Below are 18,051 nucleotides of genomic sequence, written 5' to 3' on the forward strand. Positions count from 1 at the left end.
CCTGCGGTCCCGGCGCCCGCGGCCCCTCAGCGCGGCGCGCGCCGCCCCATCGCCGGCTCCTGCGGCCGCCGGGCCCCGCCCACCCGGGCCACGCCCTTCGCGGTAGTAGGCGGGGCCTCCTCCCCGCCCGCCCGCCAATCGCCGCCCCGCCTTGACGCCGGGTCCCCCGCCCGCACCAATGAGCCGCGCCGAGAGGGGGCCGGCGGCGCGACGCGACCACGCTGGCAACAGGAGGCGGCCAATAGGAGAGCGGCTCGGGGGGCGAGGCCACGCCCCTGCGAGTGGCAACGCCCACTACTCCTAACCACGCCCATACGGGGCGGGGCAGGGAGATGCCACGCCCACATGAGGCGGGGCTGTGGGCGGGGCCACGCCCCGTGCTCAGCGCAGGCCCAAGCACCCCCATGGCCACCCCGAACCGCCCCTGGCCCCACTCCAGCCCCTGCCCCCTCCTGCTGGCACCGGGCATGGGGGGCACAGAGCAGCCCTCACAGCAGAGCCTCCCCCAGGGTCAAAAACCAAAGGAAAACTCTTTGAGGAGGCCGGGAAGCAGCCAGGCTGCGTCTCAACCTCGTGCAGCAGTCGATCACCTCAATAAACTCCCTGTCAAGAACAGGATTTGGAAAGCAAACACATTGACACGGCACCCTAGACCAGAAGGCTTCTAAACTGCATGATTATTCACACCACTCAACTCATTTATTAGAAGTTCAACAATTAGAGGTTCAACAATCAAGGAGCCCAGCTCCTCCCGTGGCCACCTGCTCTTAAAGGAGAGATTTGCAGTATCTCCGCGTTCCCTCTCCCTGCCGCCGCGCTCACCCTTCGAAATAGGACCACCAAAAAGAAGTTTCCAGCTCCCACGTGCTGCACTTCGTCCCAAGAGGATGTTATTCAAGTACATACCAAGTGCTCAAAGTGCTTCCTGTGCTGGGACACCCTTAGGACAGATTCCTGTGATGTCCAAGGAGGAATTCATACCATCATTCGCTGGGATTAGGCTGCAAGCATGCAGCCCTTTGTCTGGAGTGGATCCCCTAAACAAAGCTGAGAATGGAAAGGGTAGACACCACCTTGGCTTTGAACTACAGCCCTCTAGGTGTATACACTACAAAATTGAAGGCATTGGTCTGGAAATCTTACAAAAGAAAAGCCATCAGAGTTAACCGCCCTTAATTTTATTACATAACCAGACAGAACAGTTGAGACTGGAATGTCAGATTTCCCCTTCGAGCACAATTTACAGTTTCATATTTGCTTTGTATCAGAAAATACTTCAACTCGCTAACATGCAGGTAGGATTCATCAAGTGAGGCACGTTCTCCAAATCTGGAAGAATACAGAGCAAAAATTCACTGCAAATTGCTTCACTAGCCTTCAGAGAGCAGCAGATCGCCTCCAACTCTTCCTTGAGATCATTTCACCCAGTATTGCCTCGCCATAACATTCAGTGGTTACCAGAGGGATGCAAGTGTAAGAGCTAGTGAATGCTGAAAAGCCATCATCATAGAGAGTTTCCACAAGCTAGCAAGAGACTGACTACATGAAGTTGTGGTAACATTCTTCCCATTCAGCAAAACAAAATATTATAGTAGTTAACCCTGCTGACAACAGGTCTGTTACATCAGGTGAAGTACAATCATTTGAGAATTACAGTTCGCAATTCAGTAAAACAGAATAAGAGGGAAACAACAGGTTAGTAGTTCAGTGAAATCTTAATATTATGCGTTTTAGTAAAGGTCAAGAAGATTATGCACAAGGTCAATAGTGAAAGATCATGAAAAGAAAGTTTAAGATGCTATGGTTCTGCCGAAGTTTTACAAAATGTATAAAGTATTGTGTTTCTCTAACAACAACCAAACCCTTACAAGTGCAGGTATATACATGACATGAAAATATTGCTTCACTCACTCAAAACAGGGTAGGGGAGATCTAGAGAAAAAGCAGCATGCAAAAAAATTCTGGAACTAGAGAAGATCCTGCGTTCAGACACTGATCTACAGTACAAAATAAGCCTACTTGTACAGGTTGCAAACATTTTTTTTTCAAAGGAATATGCTGGCACTTACTGTACAATAATGTTAACTGATTAACATAAGCCATGAATAAATATTAAACCACTTCATAAAGCCTGCATAAGCAGCACAGGCATTCATGGTGGCAGAAAAAGCAATGCAGACATACTTCATTGTTCCCAAATAAAACAAGGATAGAGAAAGATTTCCCAAGCAGGAAACGGTAAACTACACAGCCAGACTAACTGTATTAGGGGTAATTACATATTAAGTAATGTTATTTTCAACACCTTTCTTATGTGTGTGCAGCCACTAAAACCTCACTGTGAGACTTCATCAGGACAGAAAACAGAGCATTTGGTAGGATAGCTATTTTCTTTTAATTTCTCCCCTATGTTTACAGAAACGTGAGAGAAAAATCTGACTATGGGAGGAAAAAACCTTGTAACCTAAATGTAGTTATTTCTTCAACTGTTATAGTCAAGACCCCATGGCTTCTCTCCCAGAAAGAAAACCCAGAACCATTTGAGGAGAGTGTTTCATGGGATAATATCCAGCAGCAGATGTTCCAACACAAACATGTCTATCAGATCAGTGCCAACATTTCAAGCCCAAAAGTCATCACATTCAAGGGGATTTCAGAGGCAAGGGAATGTTAGCCCTACAATTAAAGCTCTAAGATGAAAGGAGGAGCTTGGGATGGGGTAAAGGAGGGGAGAGGGAGTCACTGAATCACAGGAGATAAAGAAGTGCACACAAGTTTCTAAATGAAGCACAGACGAAGTGAGGGGCACAAGAGTCATCTACAGGAGGTCACAGGTTCTGACAGCACTGGAGTTTGTTGGATTTCTGTCCATCGGTGGTTGGTGGGACACTGATATCGACTACGTTGTTGCCAGGAGACTCATCGTGTGCAGACCGATCTGCAATCTGCTTCTGCGAAACAATGCGGTAGATTTCTGAAATGAGAACAGACTTGTTAGAGCCTAGGAAGGGACTCTCTTCAACAGAGCATGTGCACGTCTCACAGCAAGCTGTCAATGAAGATGGCTGAACCCAAGAAGGAGAAGATTTTAACTTGGGAGCTGTGAAAAGGAATCTGGTCTGAGCAGCTGTGCAGTGTAACATCTGGCTGGCTTTCCAGCTCTGTAATGGATACTCCAGCTCTGCCTGGAAAAATTAGCAACACAAGATTCCTTACTGTCTTCCACGACAGCTACTTCCTATGTTCCTATGTTCTTTGCAATGATTCCATGAATATGGATATTACTAAAATGCTTGTTAAATGAGAAAGGAGCAGCAATGCTCGTTTCTAGAACAGGGAATCTTTTTTTTTTTTTTTTTTTTTGATAAAAATTGGCAATGTTATCTAAAACATTATTCAACAGGATGCTTGCAAAACATCGCCATGCAGCAGCAATGACAGCATCTAGTTCACCCTTTAGCTTCTGGCAAGCTGTCCCTACCAAGTGACAGAAACACTCGTTCCTCTCTGTAACAATTAATTTTTCCCACCTATGGCAGTAAAAAAGACACGAGGTCCCGTAAGGCCCCATACTGATCTGAAAATGCCTTTCCTGAAAGAATTGATTTCTTTGACTCAAATTATGCCTGAAAGCACAGGGATTCACGAAGCCGTAACTGCTGAAGAGAGACTGCCAGGTTAGCTTTCAGAAACAAACCATCACAACTGCGGAGTCAGTAAAAATAAGTCAAGTTGAAATATTTTTAAATCATTTATTTCGCTGCCTAAGTCCTCGTTCCAACTTCCCTCCATTGTAACACAGGAAAAGGGCAAGCACCTCCCTGGAAGTCTGCGGTAAATATTATGGCCACATTCATAGAGCCACAGCCTCAAAACAGCAACAGCCAAGTCTTTATCAAAGATTAAAAATCACGGGGAATTGTGAAGCTTTGTTTGGGTGTTTTTTGTTGTTTTTTTTTTTTTGTTTTGTTTGCATTTGAAAGAATCTGCACATATTTACTCTGTTTCAAATCGAATCTTTTAACCCAAGACTGATCCCCTTGCTACCTTCAGCCCCTTTTTGCTGTTAGGGAAAAGGAGAGACAATGACATCCACCCTCTTTTGTGCTCAGTGGTGTATTTTAATACTAGCTGTTCAGAGTTATTACCAAAACCTCCCTCAAACTGGTGGCCACCAAGGGAACTCCTGTCCTGCTGCTCCTTTCCCTCCAAGTTGACCATGGTCTCACCCAGCTCACAGCACATTTTTTGTTTCTTTTCCTTCCTCAGAGGGATGACTGCCCCCCGGTAGGAACAGCCTTTTTAGGGCTACTCAGCCACACTAGCTACATCCCCACTGTACCTCAGCTGGCCAATCTCAGCACCCTTGGAAGCCCAGGATGCTGCCAAGAGGCTGTGCTTCGAGTTCAGTTTGCCCAGGCCTGACCTCAGCTCAAGTTCTGGCTCCTGAAGCACCTTATCTGTTACAGAAGACAGCACTGGACAGCTCTCTCCTAGAAGAACCTTTGGCCATCTTCTCTACCCCGGGTCAGTCTTGGGACAACACTGCAAGGAAAGTACAGGATGGATGGTGACAGCTGAGCAGAGCACAGACCCCACCGACAGCATCTCAGAGCACCAGGCAGGCTGCCTCGGGTCCAGCCAAGAAAAAGCAACGTGCCTGCTCTCAGGCCCTAGGCGGTCTTCTCTTCTCCACAGCTTTGTCTCAATAGCAATATCCTCCAATGACTTCACCAGCAGCTCTGGTAACATCCAAATCCTGCTGGGCAGGAGAATGTAACCAATTTTAAATCTATGCTTTTTTTTTGGAAGCAGCTTAGCTATCCTTTTTTCTCCTGCCTGCCTCCTTCTTGGTCATCTTCCTCCCACTGCAACACGCTTTTGGTATCAGCAGAGCTGGGCAGCACCAGACCTACTGATCCTCTTCTCCCTGCTTACCCCCACACCTCTGTGAAACAAGCCTGAGAAAGAATTCAGGTTTCACCCACAGAATTCAGTGTTGAAACTCAGCTCTCTTCCTAGTAATAGGTCCTCATTTGCCTGTAATCAAGGAACAGTAACAAAAAGCCCATTTTTTGGTCAGTGTCCAACAACCAACGTACACCAGACACTTCCTGATCACCGAGCAGCACCAGAACAACGGCTCCTTCCCATCTACCGGCCACCAGTATCACCAGTATCTCCTCACAACAAAGCTCAGAAAATGGTCACCTTGAGGGGCAGTAGGACACAAATTAGGCACAACCTCACCAAACGGCATACGGGGGGGAGAACACAGAAATAGTTTATCCTTCCAGATCTCAGCTATGGTAAGGAAAAGCCAGGAACTGAACCTCGCCCAGGGTCCATGTCATGGACCTTAAAGAGCTTTTGAAGAGAGAGTACAAACAAGCTGACAAACTGTATGGATTTTTCTCCCCTCTAAGAAAAGATTCAGACTGCATGAGGCAGACGGAGGTAGCACGGTAATTCAATGCCTGTTTGACAGCTCTCTTCCTACTTAAGTCAACCTGAAATTTAAAGATTTTTTTGCTAATTACCCATTACTTCCAATTCTGCTTTTAGGAGCCTAAGACTATGCCTTCAAACATCAGCAGGTAACTTCCCTGTCACATCAAATAGCATTTTGAGACTGGACTAACAAAGAGTGTAGCTATAGAGTAAATTCCTCTTTATCCATTTAAAAAATAAAGGTGCCAGAGCATCCCTCAGCACAGAATTCCTCATAATATGACTACTGCAGAACACAGAGTGAAGGCAGAGCCTCTGACAGCAGAGATGCTTGAGTTTACTGGGGTTTGTTAGCTCCAGCTCAGCAGGCCCGTGCTGCCTTCCTTCAAACATGCTCGGATGTGCCTGCACCATGGTTCCCAGAAATCTGCTTCCAAGGATTAGCTCGGGCTCTGAGCTACCCAACTGCAGAGAGTCACTTCAGAGAGGTGCCAAAATAATGCATCCCCTGGAAGACAGAGCACTCGAGCACGCAGTGCTGACACACCCCAGCACCTCATGCAAACCAGCAGCTAACTGAAGTGAGAGCAGGATCAGGCCAGACCCATTGCAGAAGTTCCCCACCCAACTATACCCCAAGAAGTCACCCAAATAAGCACTGCTTATCTCAGCGGAGTTATCTGAAGCATCTCTCTTGCTCCGTGTGCTTCCCACTTTCGCAGCCTGCAGCCTGCACACCTCCCAGTATGCATCCTTCTTGCTCCTGCTACCCGCTGACCATACCACTCATACTTCTGGGCCCACCTCACTGTCAGGGAAACAGCAAGTTCCCCACGTGTTGTATTTAGCATAAAACTGAGCTGCACTCTTCCAGAAGCCAAATAAGTGCTCAGCTTCAGTTTGCAAAACACCAGCTGGAAACCCCTGTGAGCTAATCAGCGGAAGGGCTTTCATCATGCCTTTCATCATTCCTCCCCCCCTGTTTTTTTTGCCTAGTACAGCAAGGAGGACTTGGTGTATCTACAGTAATAAAGCTTTGCTGGTGACTTCTAGGTCTCATGCAGCAGGGCACTCCCTTATTCCAGGAGCAAGAAGATACATGCAGAAAACAAGTCCCACCTAAAGGAATGGAAATGCTTTTGTCCTATTTCAGACAGGGGCTTGGCAAGTAGGATAATGCTACTACCTGGAGTACCTCTGATACTACGCACAGTGGATCCACTGCATAAGCCACGTGGTATTCCCACAGCGAGTCCTGAAATTGCAACCAGACACCATGCACTCATCTACACCACTTACACACGCCGAGGAACATTCCTGGGCAGAGGAAATCAGGATCCTTGGCTTCATTTTGGCCCGTGACTGCTATCACATTCGCAGACGATTCCTGGGACTGCTAGGGGACATTCCCAGAAGGCAGCCTGCGTACCACTACGCTGTTGGTGCATAGCTGCATGCAACCCTTACAACAAACCAACTACAATGACATCAGGAGCCTAGAACATCTCCAGATTCCTTGGCAGAAAGGCACGTGGGGTTTGAGAGCAAGAACACAAGGTAAGATCAGGTGGTTTGCAAACAAATCATCATTCCCAGCATTCCCAACATTCATTTCCAAAACAGTCTTGATAGCTGCAAACAGTGCCTGTGAAAAAGGATCACTACCTCAGCAGGCCCTCTCAATCCCTAACAAACCATACCTGTAAGGATGTTCTTGAAGGCTTCTTCTACATTTGTTGAATCCAGAGCAGAAGTTTCAATAAAAGATAAGTTATTTTTTTCTGTAATAAACAACAAGTGGTTCAGTTAAGAATTTTAAAAACACTTTATTTTTGCTTTTATTTGGGGTTTTCACCTTTATTTCTTTAGGCCAAGTCAGCCAAGACCTAGGTCCCCCTCCCTCCCCCCCAGTTACAATGGGAGCAATTAGGTGCACCACTTAATCAGCTACAAGCCTTTCAGCAGCAGCACCTTTGACCACTGCCTCTCCACAGCGTGAGAATATTTTCCTCACTGCACTCATTTAGTCAAGCAATGCGTTTTCTCCAGCCTCGCACAATATTATTCCCATCTGGCTACAGATCACTCCTAGAAGTGCCTTCAGCAAGAGCACAGGCTAACACGTTAGCTGAAAGGGGAATCAAAATACTCCCTCTGCATCCCAAACCAGATCAATAGATCTATGCTTTCTTAAATAAACCCTGTCTCCAAACTACAGTAAACCTCTTGGTGATACAATCTATTTTATTCCTTGCCTTTTGGAATGCAAAAGATGTATCTACACATAGTTAACAACTGTGATGAGCAAACAAACATCCAGCCTGGAGTGGCACAGCACTACCCAGACACAGGCATACAGGCAGAGCAACTGCAACATCTGTACCATCGTGAGATATTTAAAACAGCCTTAGTAGGAAGTTAGGGGCAAAAAGTAAGTTGCTGAACCAAATAATCACAGCAATGCTCTATTCAGAGTGTCTACCAAATTTGTTATGACTTTGACATAGGCTCTTTCATTCATTTGAAAATTTAAAGCAGCTTCACTAAACACAGGGCACTCGCTTACTAGCAAATTTCAGAAAAATGATTATATTCCTAGAAGGAATTTAAAGCTGTGTATTTAAATTCCAGCTCAAACCTGACAGCCACACAACAGTAAATTGAATGTCCATTGGCCTATACAGGCAAAAAGAATATTTGACCGATCCTCTGTAAGGTAAGGAAGAGAAAGAAGTAATGCAGAGGGAGCAGCTCACATCACCAGCTAGACTTTTCCCAACAATTGGTTATCTCCAGGTCTGATTATCATTGCATTTCAATGAAACTAGATGACACTACTACACACATTAGTGCTCTGGAGCAGAAACACCATCTAAGAGAAGGTTCAGAATTCATTTGCAGTTCTCCATAGAACCAGGCCTCTAGGAAGGAGGGAAAGACATTTTGCATTGTGATATTTTATATTTATATTGTGCTATTTTCTCCTCTAAACATTGCTTACTGTTTCTAGCCTTGCTAGAGGACACATTTATGCTTCAGATATCAGGCAGCTCAAGGACAGCGCTTCACAAACATGTCCTACCAACAGATTTAAAAAAAAAAATCCACCATAAACTATTAATAAGCCAGGATATTTTCATTTACAAAGTCTTAAATATCTTTTTTTTTAGGCCAAAACAAAACTTAAGGTAAAAGTTCAGTCCTGGACAACAACAACACACAAGTTCAGAAAGCACCAGCCCAGAACACACTGCCTACAAACCTGCAAAAGCCCGGGCCTCATCGGTGGGCACAGCTCTCAGATGGCGGAGGTCGCTCTTATTACCCACCAGCATGATGACAATGTTGTTGTCTGCATGATCTCTGAGCTCCTTTAGCCAACGCTCCACGTTCTCGTAGGTGAGATGTTTGGCAATGTCATAGACGAGAAGGGCCCCAACGGCACCACGGTAATACCTGGAACCACAAAAGGCACCCGTCTTTAGAGAAATTATCCGTGTTACACCAAACCTCCTACCTGCTTCTTCTATGCTGTTCACTACTAAAAAAGCAAAAAACGTTCCCTCCCATTTAGAAAGTTGTGCTGATGCTAATACTGTTGGTTTTTTGTTTTTTTTTCCTTTAAAAACTATCTCCTAAAAACAAGTTCCAAATGCTATTTTTAATGGCATTTCTAGAAAATTTAAATGCATTTAACAAAATGAAGACTGCAGAAGATATGATGCTTTTGGTCTACTAAAACAATGCATTTCAGAGTCAGCACTATGAGAAGGTTTTTGTGAAGTTATAGCTTATCTTTCAACTAGGAAAGATAATCCCTAGTAAAATGTATTTGTTGCTGATCTTCCAAATATCTCCTGCCCCTCTAAAAAATTGAGAGGGAGGCTATACTAACACATCCACAAGCCTGTAACCTAAAAAGTTTGCTCCCTCAGGGCAAACTGGGGCAGGTCTTAGCCCATTTCAACTCAAGCCAAGAGCTCAAGACAGCATAACCAACCTAGATCAGGTCCCTATGATGTCCATACAATCCCACCACTACTCCTCTGCTCTGCCAGCACCTGTGCAGCAATCACTGAACCGATTCAGAGCACCAAGTCAGCAGAAAACACACGCTTTTTACTGCTGGTTGGCCTTCTGCTGGCTTAGCAAGCTGAACTGGCCTAGCAATGTGTCAGGCAAGAGCCTGCACCAGCAAAAGGAGAGACAGCATCACAGGACTTAGTTTCTGCTAAACTTTTACAGCAGCAAGAACACAAAAACACTTGAGAAAAAACAAACTAGCAACTCTAAAAAAAAAAATGCAAGTTGAACTCACCACTTATCTCCTCCTGCATTAATTTACTTTTGCATTCCTTCTCTACAGATTATTCCCTTTGGTCTGTGCTCTTCTATTTTTCTCCCATCTGTTTTGCCTTACCCTATCCACCTCAGCAAGAGAAACTCCCCTCATCTTAAATTTAATATAAATGGCTCAATCTGTGCATTAGTCAGGATGAAGTTTGAACCTTTAAACAGTGACACCCATCTGTAACATTAACATCTCAACCCCATGATCAGAATATATTCTGGATAAGCAAGCCTGCCAATAGTTTTCTTCCTCTAAAAGATACTTCTGCCTACTATCTGCATAGAAACAAATCCAATCAGAGGTTACATATTAAGGCACTGTCTGGACTAACAAAGTGCCCCAAAAGCTGCTCAGCATCCCCTGTTTTAAACAGGGACGTGCCCATTGCTGCAGTCAGCATAACCAGAGGTAATTTACATTTACTGGGTGTTCAGCAGGCACTCTTGGACCTAATTTTCAGGGCCGTGACTAATTCCAACTCACTGAGATTTAAAGGGAGTCTGTGGCTGCAGACTGTCCTAAAAATGCCTTCAATTGCAAGATTGAGGCGGTAATGAAGACCAGAAGGCACCTGCAGTACAGTAAGTTGCCATACCTAGACCCAAACTTCATGCACAACAGCACCCAGCTTCTATCAGAAATGACACTCCACGTGATGAAGACAGCACACTGAGGGCAGGTAAAAAACAAACAAACAAACAAAAAAAAAACCAAAAAACAGCCACAAGACTCCACAGATTTCCCAGACTTAAGATTTAAGGTGTCATTTATCTATAAAAATATCACTAGAATCTAAAACTTATTTTCATTGTATTAATCACATATCGTTATTTCCTAGCTTATGACTTGGATCTACAGCGAGGTCTGATTCCATCAGGTCCCAAACGTGTTTTATTTGTTCTCCACCTGGAGGTGTATCTGTGCTGTCTCTGCCACAATTCTGCTCTCGGCCTGAGGAAGGCACAGTACTCACGCTGAAGTAATGGCGCGGTATCGTTCCTGTCCTGCAGTGTCCCAGATCTGTGCTTTTATCGTCTTCCCATCCACCTGGATGCTCCTGGTGGCAAACTCCACCCCAATGGTGCTCTTGCTTTCCAGGTTGAACTCATTGCGCGTGAAGCGTGACAGAAGATTACTCTTCCCAACTCCGGAGTCTCCAATCAACACAACTGGAAGAAAAGGCATTATTTTCAGAATTAGTTCTTCGCACCAGTATTTTCATGGAGCAGTAGTGCTACCTGGCTGCTACACTGCCTCGCAGGCAAGCCCCAGAGATGTACAGCCGGATAAATGTAGGAGAAAGTTACATCGACAACACCTCGGATTTCACTACTCACAGCTTGCTTCCCCAGCCCCAAAACGGCCCCAAACCTTTTCATTGCGCACAGCTGCTCAGTTCCTCAGAGATGGAAATGAGAAACAGCAAGAGCAATAGCCAACAGCTCAGCGGTGCCTGGGAGGAACCACGCCACCACCAGTAATTAGGGGCAACAAGGTGTCCCCGTCACATCCAACCTTTTGCAGAGGAAGGCTGCAACCCCCCCTTTGAGAAACATTTGTCAAGAGCACAACACCCAGCTACCTGCCTGCCAAGAGCCTCTGCACTGTATAGGCTGCTCTGTTTTTACTAAAAAACACACACACAAAAAAAAAAAAACAACCACTAAGTAAATAATTGCTTGCAGTCCCTGCTGGGGTCACATGTGTGTTGTATTTTAATGATTTAATCCATCAATATGTTCCCCACAAAAAGGGGAGAGCAAAATACAGCTGATACTACCAACAAGGCACAAAACAAACCCGAACTTCATCCAGCAGGACGAGCTCTGGATGGCACGAGAAGTAAAGGATGAGCTAAAAATCTCTGCCTCCGCACAAGGTGTTGCCATGTTAACAGGAAAACATTAGTGCAGGGAGATTTTTAGCACATGAAAGGCAGCTGCGCTGAGAAGAATTATGGCAATAAAAGGTACATCTCATGGTAGAAGTTCCCCTGCTCTGGGGCTGAAGCTCCCTGCCGACCCTGACGTACCCCTTTCCCACCTCTGGTCCAGCAGGTTGCTTCCTCACCGGGCTCTCCTCCTCGACAGCCCCAGTATCTGTCACACCAGGGGCTTCTCCGTGCTGCTAAAGCAACTACATGCATGTTCTTAAATCCCTGTGTTCATTATTGCTTGCTCTGCCCAGCAAAGAGAAATGAGACTAAAACCCATTGAGCCACCCTCCCGTAGTCCCAGCAAGCCCCCCACAACGTTTGGCTTTGGGTATTGGAGCTAACAGCTCGAGCAGAAGAAAGGCACTCTCAGGCAGACTTCTTTAACCTTGGGAATATTCCCTCCTTCTGTTTAAACTGCAGATTTGTTGTTCTTTCTCATTTTTATTTGTTTTTTGTACAGAAAAGCAGGCACGGGCAGAAGACCCTCCTGCTCCATCCACCACAAACCACAGAATACTTCTCGCTACAACTTTGGCTGCAAACTGATCTCATCTCAGTGTTATTTCAGATTTGCTTTTTGTTTTCCAACGCTCAGGCCATTGTTTCAGGCTACGGATTTGGCAGCACACTCTCCAGCTCCCATACCCCCCCCCAACACAACCAAGCATTCCCTAACTCTTGCTGTACCCCCCCTCGCTGTGCTGCACCAGCTCCTGAGCTGCACCAGGAGACCGCTGAAACGCTCCGGATTCAGCCACCGGCCCTTCATCCAGCTGACAGCACGGACAGACGGACAATTGTACCCGCACAGCTGAAAATCCAAACACAAGCAAGGCAGGAACGAGCAGCCAGCAGATCAGGTGGTGGCGAAGAGCCACGGCTCCCCACCCGGGACGGCTCAAACCAGCTCCATGCAGCTCTGGCTTCACTCGCAAGCAGCCTACGGCATTTTATATATATATATAATTTTATTTTTTTTCCAGGCATGAGAGTAGATAAAAAAAAAAATCTCAGTTCTAACTCTAGGACTGTCAGTTTATTTTCCAGACCAATGCTTCTCACCCCTACCCAAAACTCATCCCACCGGGCACTGTGGGGACGGGCCGCGGGTCACCCATTTCATACAGCGATTGCTGGCTTGTGGGGGCTGCACCCCACAGCAGAAACCTGGCCACAAGAGCAAGAGTATAAATCACACAGGCTAGCCCAGCTTGACAAAAACTCAAAGCTTTCAATTGCTTCTAACAGGAGTTACCTTCTAATGAAGCCGCAGCTCAGGAAGGCACAGCCAGCTCTCCAGGTCACATCCATCTTCCACCCTCTGGTGTTTTAAAATCACCAATTTCAAGCCTAAACTCCGCAAATGGCTCTTGGGTCATTAGCTCCATTTGCTGCAGGAAGAAAATTCAGGGTGTCTAGTGCCACTTTAGCTGGTTTACCTGCCGCTGCTGCAAGCTGGCTACCTTCAGAGCAGCAGTGTCCCTTTACCAGGCTGTTCCCACTCCAACATTGCTGCTCAGAGCAGCTTTGAGATGTCACCGAATGCAGAAGTGACAAAGAAAGGCAGTCAGGTGCAAACTCAGCACCAAAAGCAATGTTCTCTCTGCCTCACAGTCTGCAAGTGCTTCTTGCTTGATTAATGGTCACGATCAAGAATTAGCGTTTTCTCTTGCAGCTGAAGGACACAAAGAAGCCCACGTCTCTATTTTCTATGGGAATCGAGCAGGAAGACACCTTTGAACTTCAGGACAAAAGCAAATCGAACTTGGGGAAGTTCCTCTACTTGGAAACTGCTCACTAGACAGGACTGCGTGTCAGAATGCACAAACCTGAACAGAGCTCAAGTCCCAAATCAAATGCAGGAGCATGAACCCTCGCTACATCTCCCACTGAAATCACTCTCCTCAAACAGCCTCTGGGCCACGCTGCTAAGGGAAAGGCACGCTGGTTTTGACTCGGACATGATCTGAAACAGTCAGTCCTCATCAGATGGGGAAGTACAAAAGCAAGCCACTCGCAGTGCCCAGTTTGCATCCCGAACTGCAGTGCCCCTCCTTTAGCCCTTCCTGATTTTATTTCTCCTCCCTGCCCTGTGTCCATTTGCTGCTTACCATTCACCACATCGCCCCGCCATCAACTGCAAAGCATCAGAGGCCTCTCCTAACGCCTCCGTGTCAGCAGCACGGGCACCATGCCTCGGTTCTGGGCCTTAGGAAAGGGAAACCTCCAGCACAGACCTACAGGGCAGAGCACAGCGCCTCTCCGCACATCACCCGTCACGCCTCGGGATCCTGGCATGAAGCAAACGAAAGAATTAAAAACCTGGCGCAACCCTTCCATGGTAAGGGAAATGGAAACGTGAAGTTTATTATATAATTATAAACAGAAGAGTTCATTCGGCTGGCAAAGGGAGGATATTGCTCTGCACAACGCAGAGGATTAAGACTCGAGCAGAGCCCACATCAGCAGAGTTCGTTATAAATATTAAGTACGCAGGATTGGCAGGTATTGATGAATAACGCGACACACATTTGATTTTAATAAGCAGAGCCCTCATTAGCCTTACGCTCTAATCAGAGCGGCGCAATCTCCCACAAAGGTAAAAGCAAGCTTTTCCCTATGGGCGCTGTTTTCCTTCCTTTTTCACGAGCCAGCACGTCTGCACAATCTCAAATTTAATTCTTTAAAGAAACGCCGATAGCATCTATCTTCCCGAGAGGACACCCGACGCAGAGATCGCACTTCAATAGGTACAAGGCTTCCCATAGTTCGACAGCTATTAAAACGTCAAATTCTACCCCGGACCCAAACCACTCGAAACTCAACACGAGGAGATCATTGCTTTTTAACAACATTTTGTTTCGATCGATAAAATGAGCAGTTCTGGCTGTAGGGGTGCATGCAGAAGGAAGGGAAATTGCACATAACGATAAAGGGGAGCCAGTTTAGCAGAGCAGCTTTGACTAAAACCACATTCGCATCCCCAGAGTACCACCAAACCTCAAATTAGGTTTGACCTCTGTGTGCTACACCCGATAAGCCAATAATGTGTGTCTTTTCTACTGCCCTACTGAAGCGGCCAGTCCTAGAGCACAAGGCGGCTGACGACACCAGTCGTCATTCTCTTGCATGAGGGAACCCTAAGAGCAAGGAGCCAGCTGCGTGGGGAAATTATTACTACCAACTCCTTCGCTGTTTTCATCCCTGAGCAATTGTTTCTTACAGCATTTCTTACAAAGGATGCTCCCAACAAATGGGGCTCTGCCTTTTGAACTCTTCATAAAGCTGCTTAATATATTCTGTGCTCCACGGCAGAAGTCAAGCTCCTATACAAGCAGTTCCAGATCTTCCACTACATAAAAAGCTAAAAACTGGATTCAGCAGCAGCCGTCCCTAAATAATATTACAACGTGAGGATGATAATTTCTTCAAGTGCAACTGTGAAGGCTGAAGTCAGATTTCCTTTGGAAACGGGGCTGAAGAAATGGTCAGAAATTAAAGTCAACCTCAGAGGTAAGGAAATGAAATGAATCCTTCCCAGCCAGCAACCACCCCCTCCACCACCATCCCCATCTCTGACCACCACGTGCCTGACAGAGAAGAGTTCAAACACCATCTGTGGAGCAAAGAAGGGGCTAGACCAGAACTCAATCAACCCCTGGACATTGATTTTTTTCATTATGTCAATTCCCCTTGATATTTAATTCCATTACAGGAGGGGCAAGGAGGGAAAACAAGGGGAGTTGATCCTCTTCGTTTTCTTATTACAGTGGAGATCGCATCCCACTTGATCTTGTTTACATTCGCCACTTCTCGTCAGGTCCTAAAAAGCCCAGAAGGAAGGAAGGAAGGAAAGACAACTAGATAGGGAAGGGGTTTTTGTGTTGTTTTATTTTTTAACAATAACACAACTACCCCTACCCAAGACACAGAAAAGAACAATCCTCTCCCCCACGTTTCATTAATTTAAGTGCTACAAAGTGTGCCAAGTCAATTTGCTGTATCAACACAACAGCATGGTCCCTGCCCAAATAGCTTTAGGTTGTGTCACTCCCGATAAAATTAAAATCACATTTCAAAGCAGCAGAAGTGTTCCTCAGGATGAATACAGCTCTGCCTACCTAATTGACTAGTCACAGAAAGAAAGAAGAAACTAAGTTTTTAGGCTTTCAAGTTCCTAGCTATTAAACCACTTGGGAAATAGACGATGGAATGACTTCAGAAAGAAACTAGTTTCAGACCCAGACAGTTTAGCATATTTTCCGAGGCTAGAGCTCTGCTTTATGTTCTCCTCTAACTCTACCTGTAAGGGCTTTTCCTTCCCACCGTCCTGAAGCCTGTCAAACAAAGGCACCACATAGCCAAAGCCACCCAGAAATCATTTCCAGCGTGTGAGTAACCGCTCGTTCCTTTCCTCAACCGGCGAATGGAGCCTTGCTGCTGCCCTTGCCAGGGGTCACGGCCACAAAGCAAGCACCGACATCCAGCTCCGGGGGAATTTTTCGGTGACTGCCTATGGAGAAACCCCCAGCCCCGAGGCCACCCAGCGAGGGCACCCTCAGAGACGGGCAGCTCTGCGGGTGAACCCACGGATGTCAGCAGCGGGAGACCACGGGATCAAAGAATCGTCCGGGCTGGAAGAAAGCCCCACGGTCACCTGGCGCAACCCAAACCACAACAGGTTGGGGAGCACGAGGCCGGCCGGCTCAGCCCAGCTGCTCCTCTCCTGGGCTGCCCCAGCTCAGCCCCAGCACCTGGGCACAACACCGGCCCCGAGCGCTCCGGGAGGCGACCCCCAGAGGGGGCCCAAGGCGAGGAGAACAAACCGGGGGCTGCCCCCACACGACGCCGACCCCCGGGGGACCCCTCAGGCAGCGGCTCCGAGGGCCGGGGGGCGCCGTGAGGCAGCAGCGAGCGGTGCCCGAGCTCCCTCAGCACCGGGGCAGGCCCTGAGGGGGGATATGAGGGGGGGGGGGCACCGCCTCAGCGGCACCCTCAGGGCGCCGAGGCCTCGACCCCGCGGGCCTCAGGGTGGGCCCGGGGGGCCTCGGGGTGGGCCCGAGGGGGCTCGGGGTGGGCCCGGGGGCTGCCCGCGGCCCGGCCCCGTTCACAAAGGAGGCGGCGGGGCGGTACCTTTGAAGAGGTAGTCGTACTCGTCGTCGCGGGTGCCCATGGCGATGGCGGCGCCGACCCCTCTGGCTGCCAGGCACCGAGCGCGGCCCAGCCGGGTGGGAGGAGGAGGAGGAGGAGGAGGAGGGTGTGGGGGGGCCGCTCCTCACCGCCGCAGCCTATCAGCGGCCGCCACAGCCCGCGGGAGGCGGGCGTCGCGCCGGCCCTGGGGGTTTTGTCCAATAGGAGGTCGGAGAGACGTTGAGTGGCGGGTGGAGGAGTCCAATGGGGAGGGGGGAGGTGGGGAGGGGAGGTGCTTGGCGGGCTGAGCCGGGACCCTGGGATGAGAGGAGAGGGGGCAGGGAGGGGCCGGGGAGGAGAGGGGGCGGGGGGAGAGGGGGCGGGGTCTGGGGGAGGGTGGGCGGGGTCTGGGCGAGGATGGGTGGGGTCTGGGCGAGGATGGGTGGGGCCTGAAAAAAGTGTGGGCGGGGACTTGTTGGGGGTGGTGCCTGATTGGGCGGGGTTTGAGGGGGCGGGGTTTGAGGGGCGGGGCTTGGCGGGGCTGCGCAGCGCGGAGCTCAGTCCGCACGGAGGCGGCGTGGGGGGAGGATGGGGGGGACCGGGAGGGGACCCGGGGGGGACTGGGAGGGGACCGGGGGGGACCGGGAGGGGCTGGGAGGGACTGGGAGGGGACTGGGGGTGCCACCCACCGCCTGGGCCCCCCTCAGCTTGGTGCATGACGCGGGGGTGCCTGTGCACCCCCCCCAGGCCGTGTGGCTCTGGGGTGCCCCCGACTTCTCCCAGACCTCAGAGCCCCCCAGGCCCGCAGGAGACAGGCTTCGGGGGGTCCCGGTGCCTGCTGATAACCTGTGAGCAGGCAGCACCCGGCCTAACAGCTTATCAGCCAGCTCCTGCTCAGTGAAAATTATTCTTTTTTATGAACGGTAGTCTGAAAATGAGGTGAGAAACACACATTGCGGTCCTGCTGCCATGCTGGGGAATTGTGTGTGGGCATCGCATAAAAGGCAACGGAAGCAGCTGGGGAGGAAAGCCATAAACGCATGGACGTGTGGGGCTCTGGGGGAGATGCTATCGCCTGGCCCGGCACAGGTTCAGGCAAATTGCTCCTCTCCGACAGACAGAGATTTCTGAGGAAGCAGGGAGGAAGTCTCTTTTCACCTTTTCTTTGCAATCTCAGTGCTCA

The 18,051-nt window shown here is 48.5% G+C and overlaps 2 protein-coding genes across 2 annotated transcripts in view; both read right to left on the reverse strand.

The window, feature by feature from the left end:
* The window catches only part of MARCHF2 (membrane associated ring-CH-type finger 2), a 34,533-nt gene extending 34,476 nt beyond the window's left edge, over positions 1-57 (reverse strand). The window contains exon 1 of the mRNA XM_032203786.1: positions 2-57. The gene's annotated coding sequence lies outside the window, so the exon portion shown is untranslated. The remainder of the gene's footprint in view (position 1) is intronic.
* A 620-nt stretch (positions 58-677) lies between these two features.
* RAB11B (RAB11B, member RAS oncogene family) lies at positions 678-16,980 on the reverse strand. The gene is made up of 5 exons (XM_032203549.1): positions 16,872-16,980; positions 10,776-10,971; positions 8,714-8,907; positions 7,152-7,232; positions 678-2,974 (listed from the first exon to the last, which is right to left on the reverse strand). The coding sequence occupies exons 1-5, from the start codon at positions 16,909-16,911 to the stop codon at positions 2,829-2,831; spliced, it is 657 nt and encodes a 218-aa protein (XP_032059440.1). The 5' UTR covers positions 16,912-16,980; the 3' UTR covers positions 678-2,828.
* Positions 16,981-18,051: the final 1,071 nt, after the last annotated feature.

The sequence above is a fragment of the Aythya fuligula genome, chromosome 26 (assembly GCF_009819795.1).
Source record: "Aythya fuligula isolate bAytFul2 chromosome 26, bAytFul2.pri, whole genome shotgun sequence".
NCBI classification, from domain to species: Eukaryota; Metazoa; Chordata; class Aves; order Anseriformes; family Anatidae; genus Aythya; species Aythya fuligula.

Coding starts and splice junctions, on each gene's coding strand:
- RAB11B (XM_032203549.1), bottom strand. CDS start 16,911: ATGGGCACCCGCGACGACGAGTACGACTACCTCTTCAAAG. Junction 8,908..10,775: donor TACCGCGCCATTACTTCAGC/GTGAGTACTGTG, acceptor TTGTGGTTCCAG/GTATTACCGTGGTGCCGTTG. Junction 2,975..7,151: donor CTTCAAGAACATCCTTACAG/GTATGGTTTGTT, acceptor TTCTCATTTCAG/AAATCTACCGCATTGTTTCG.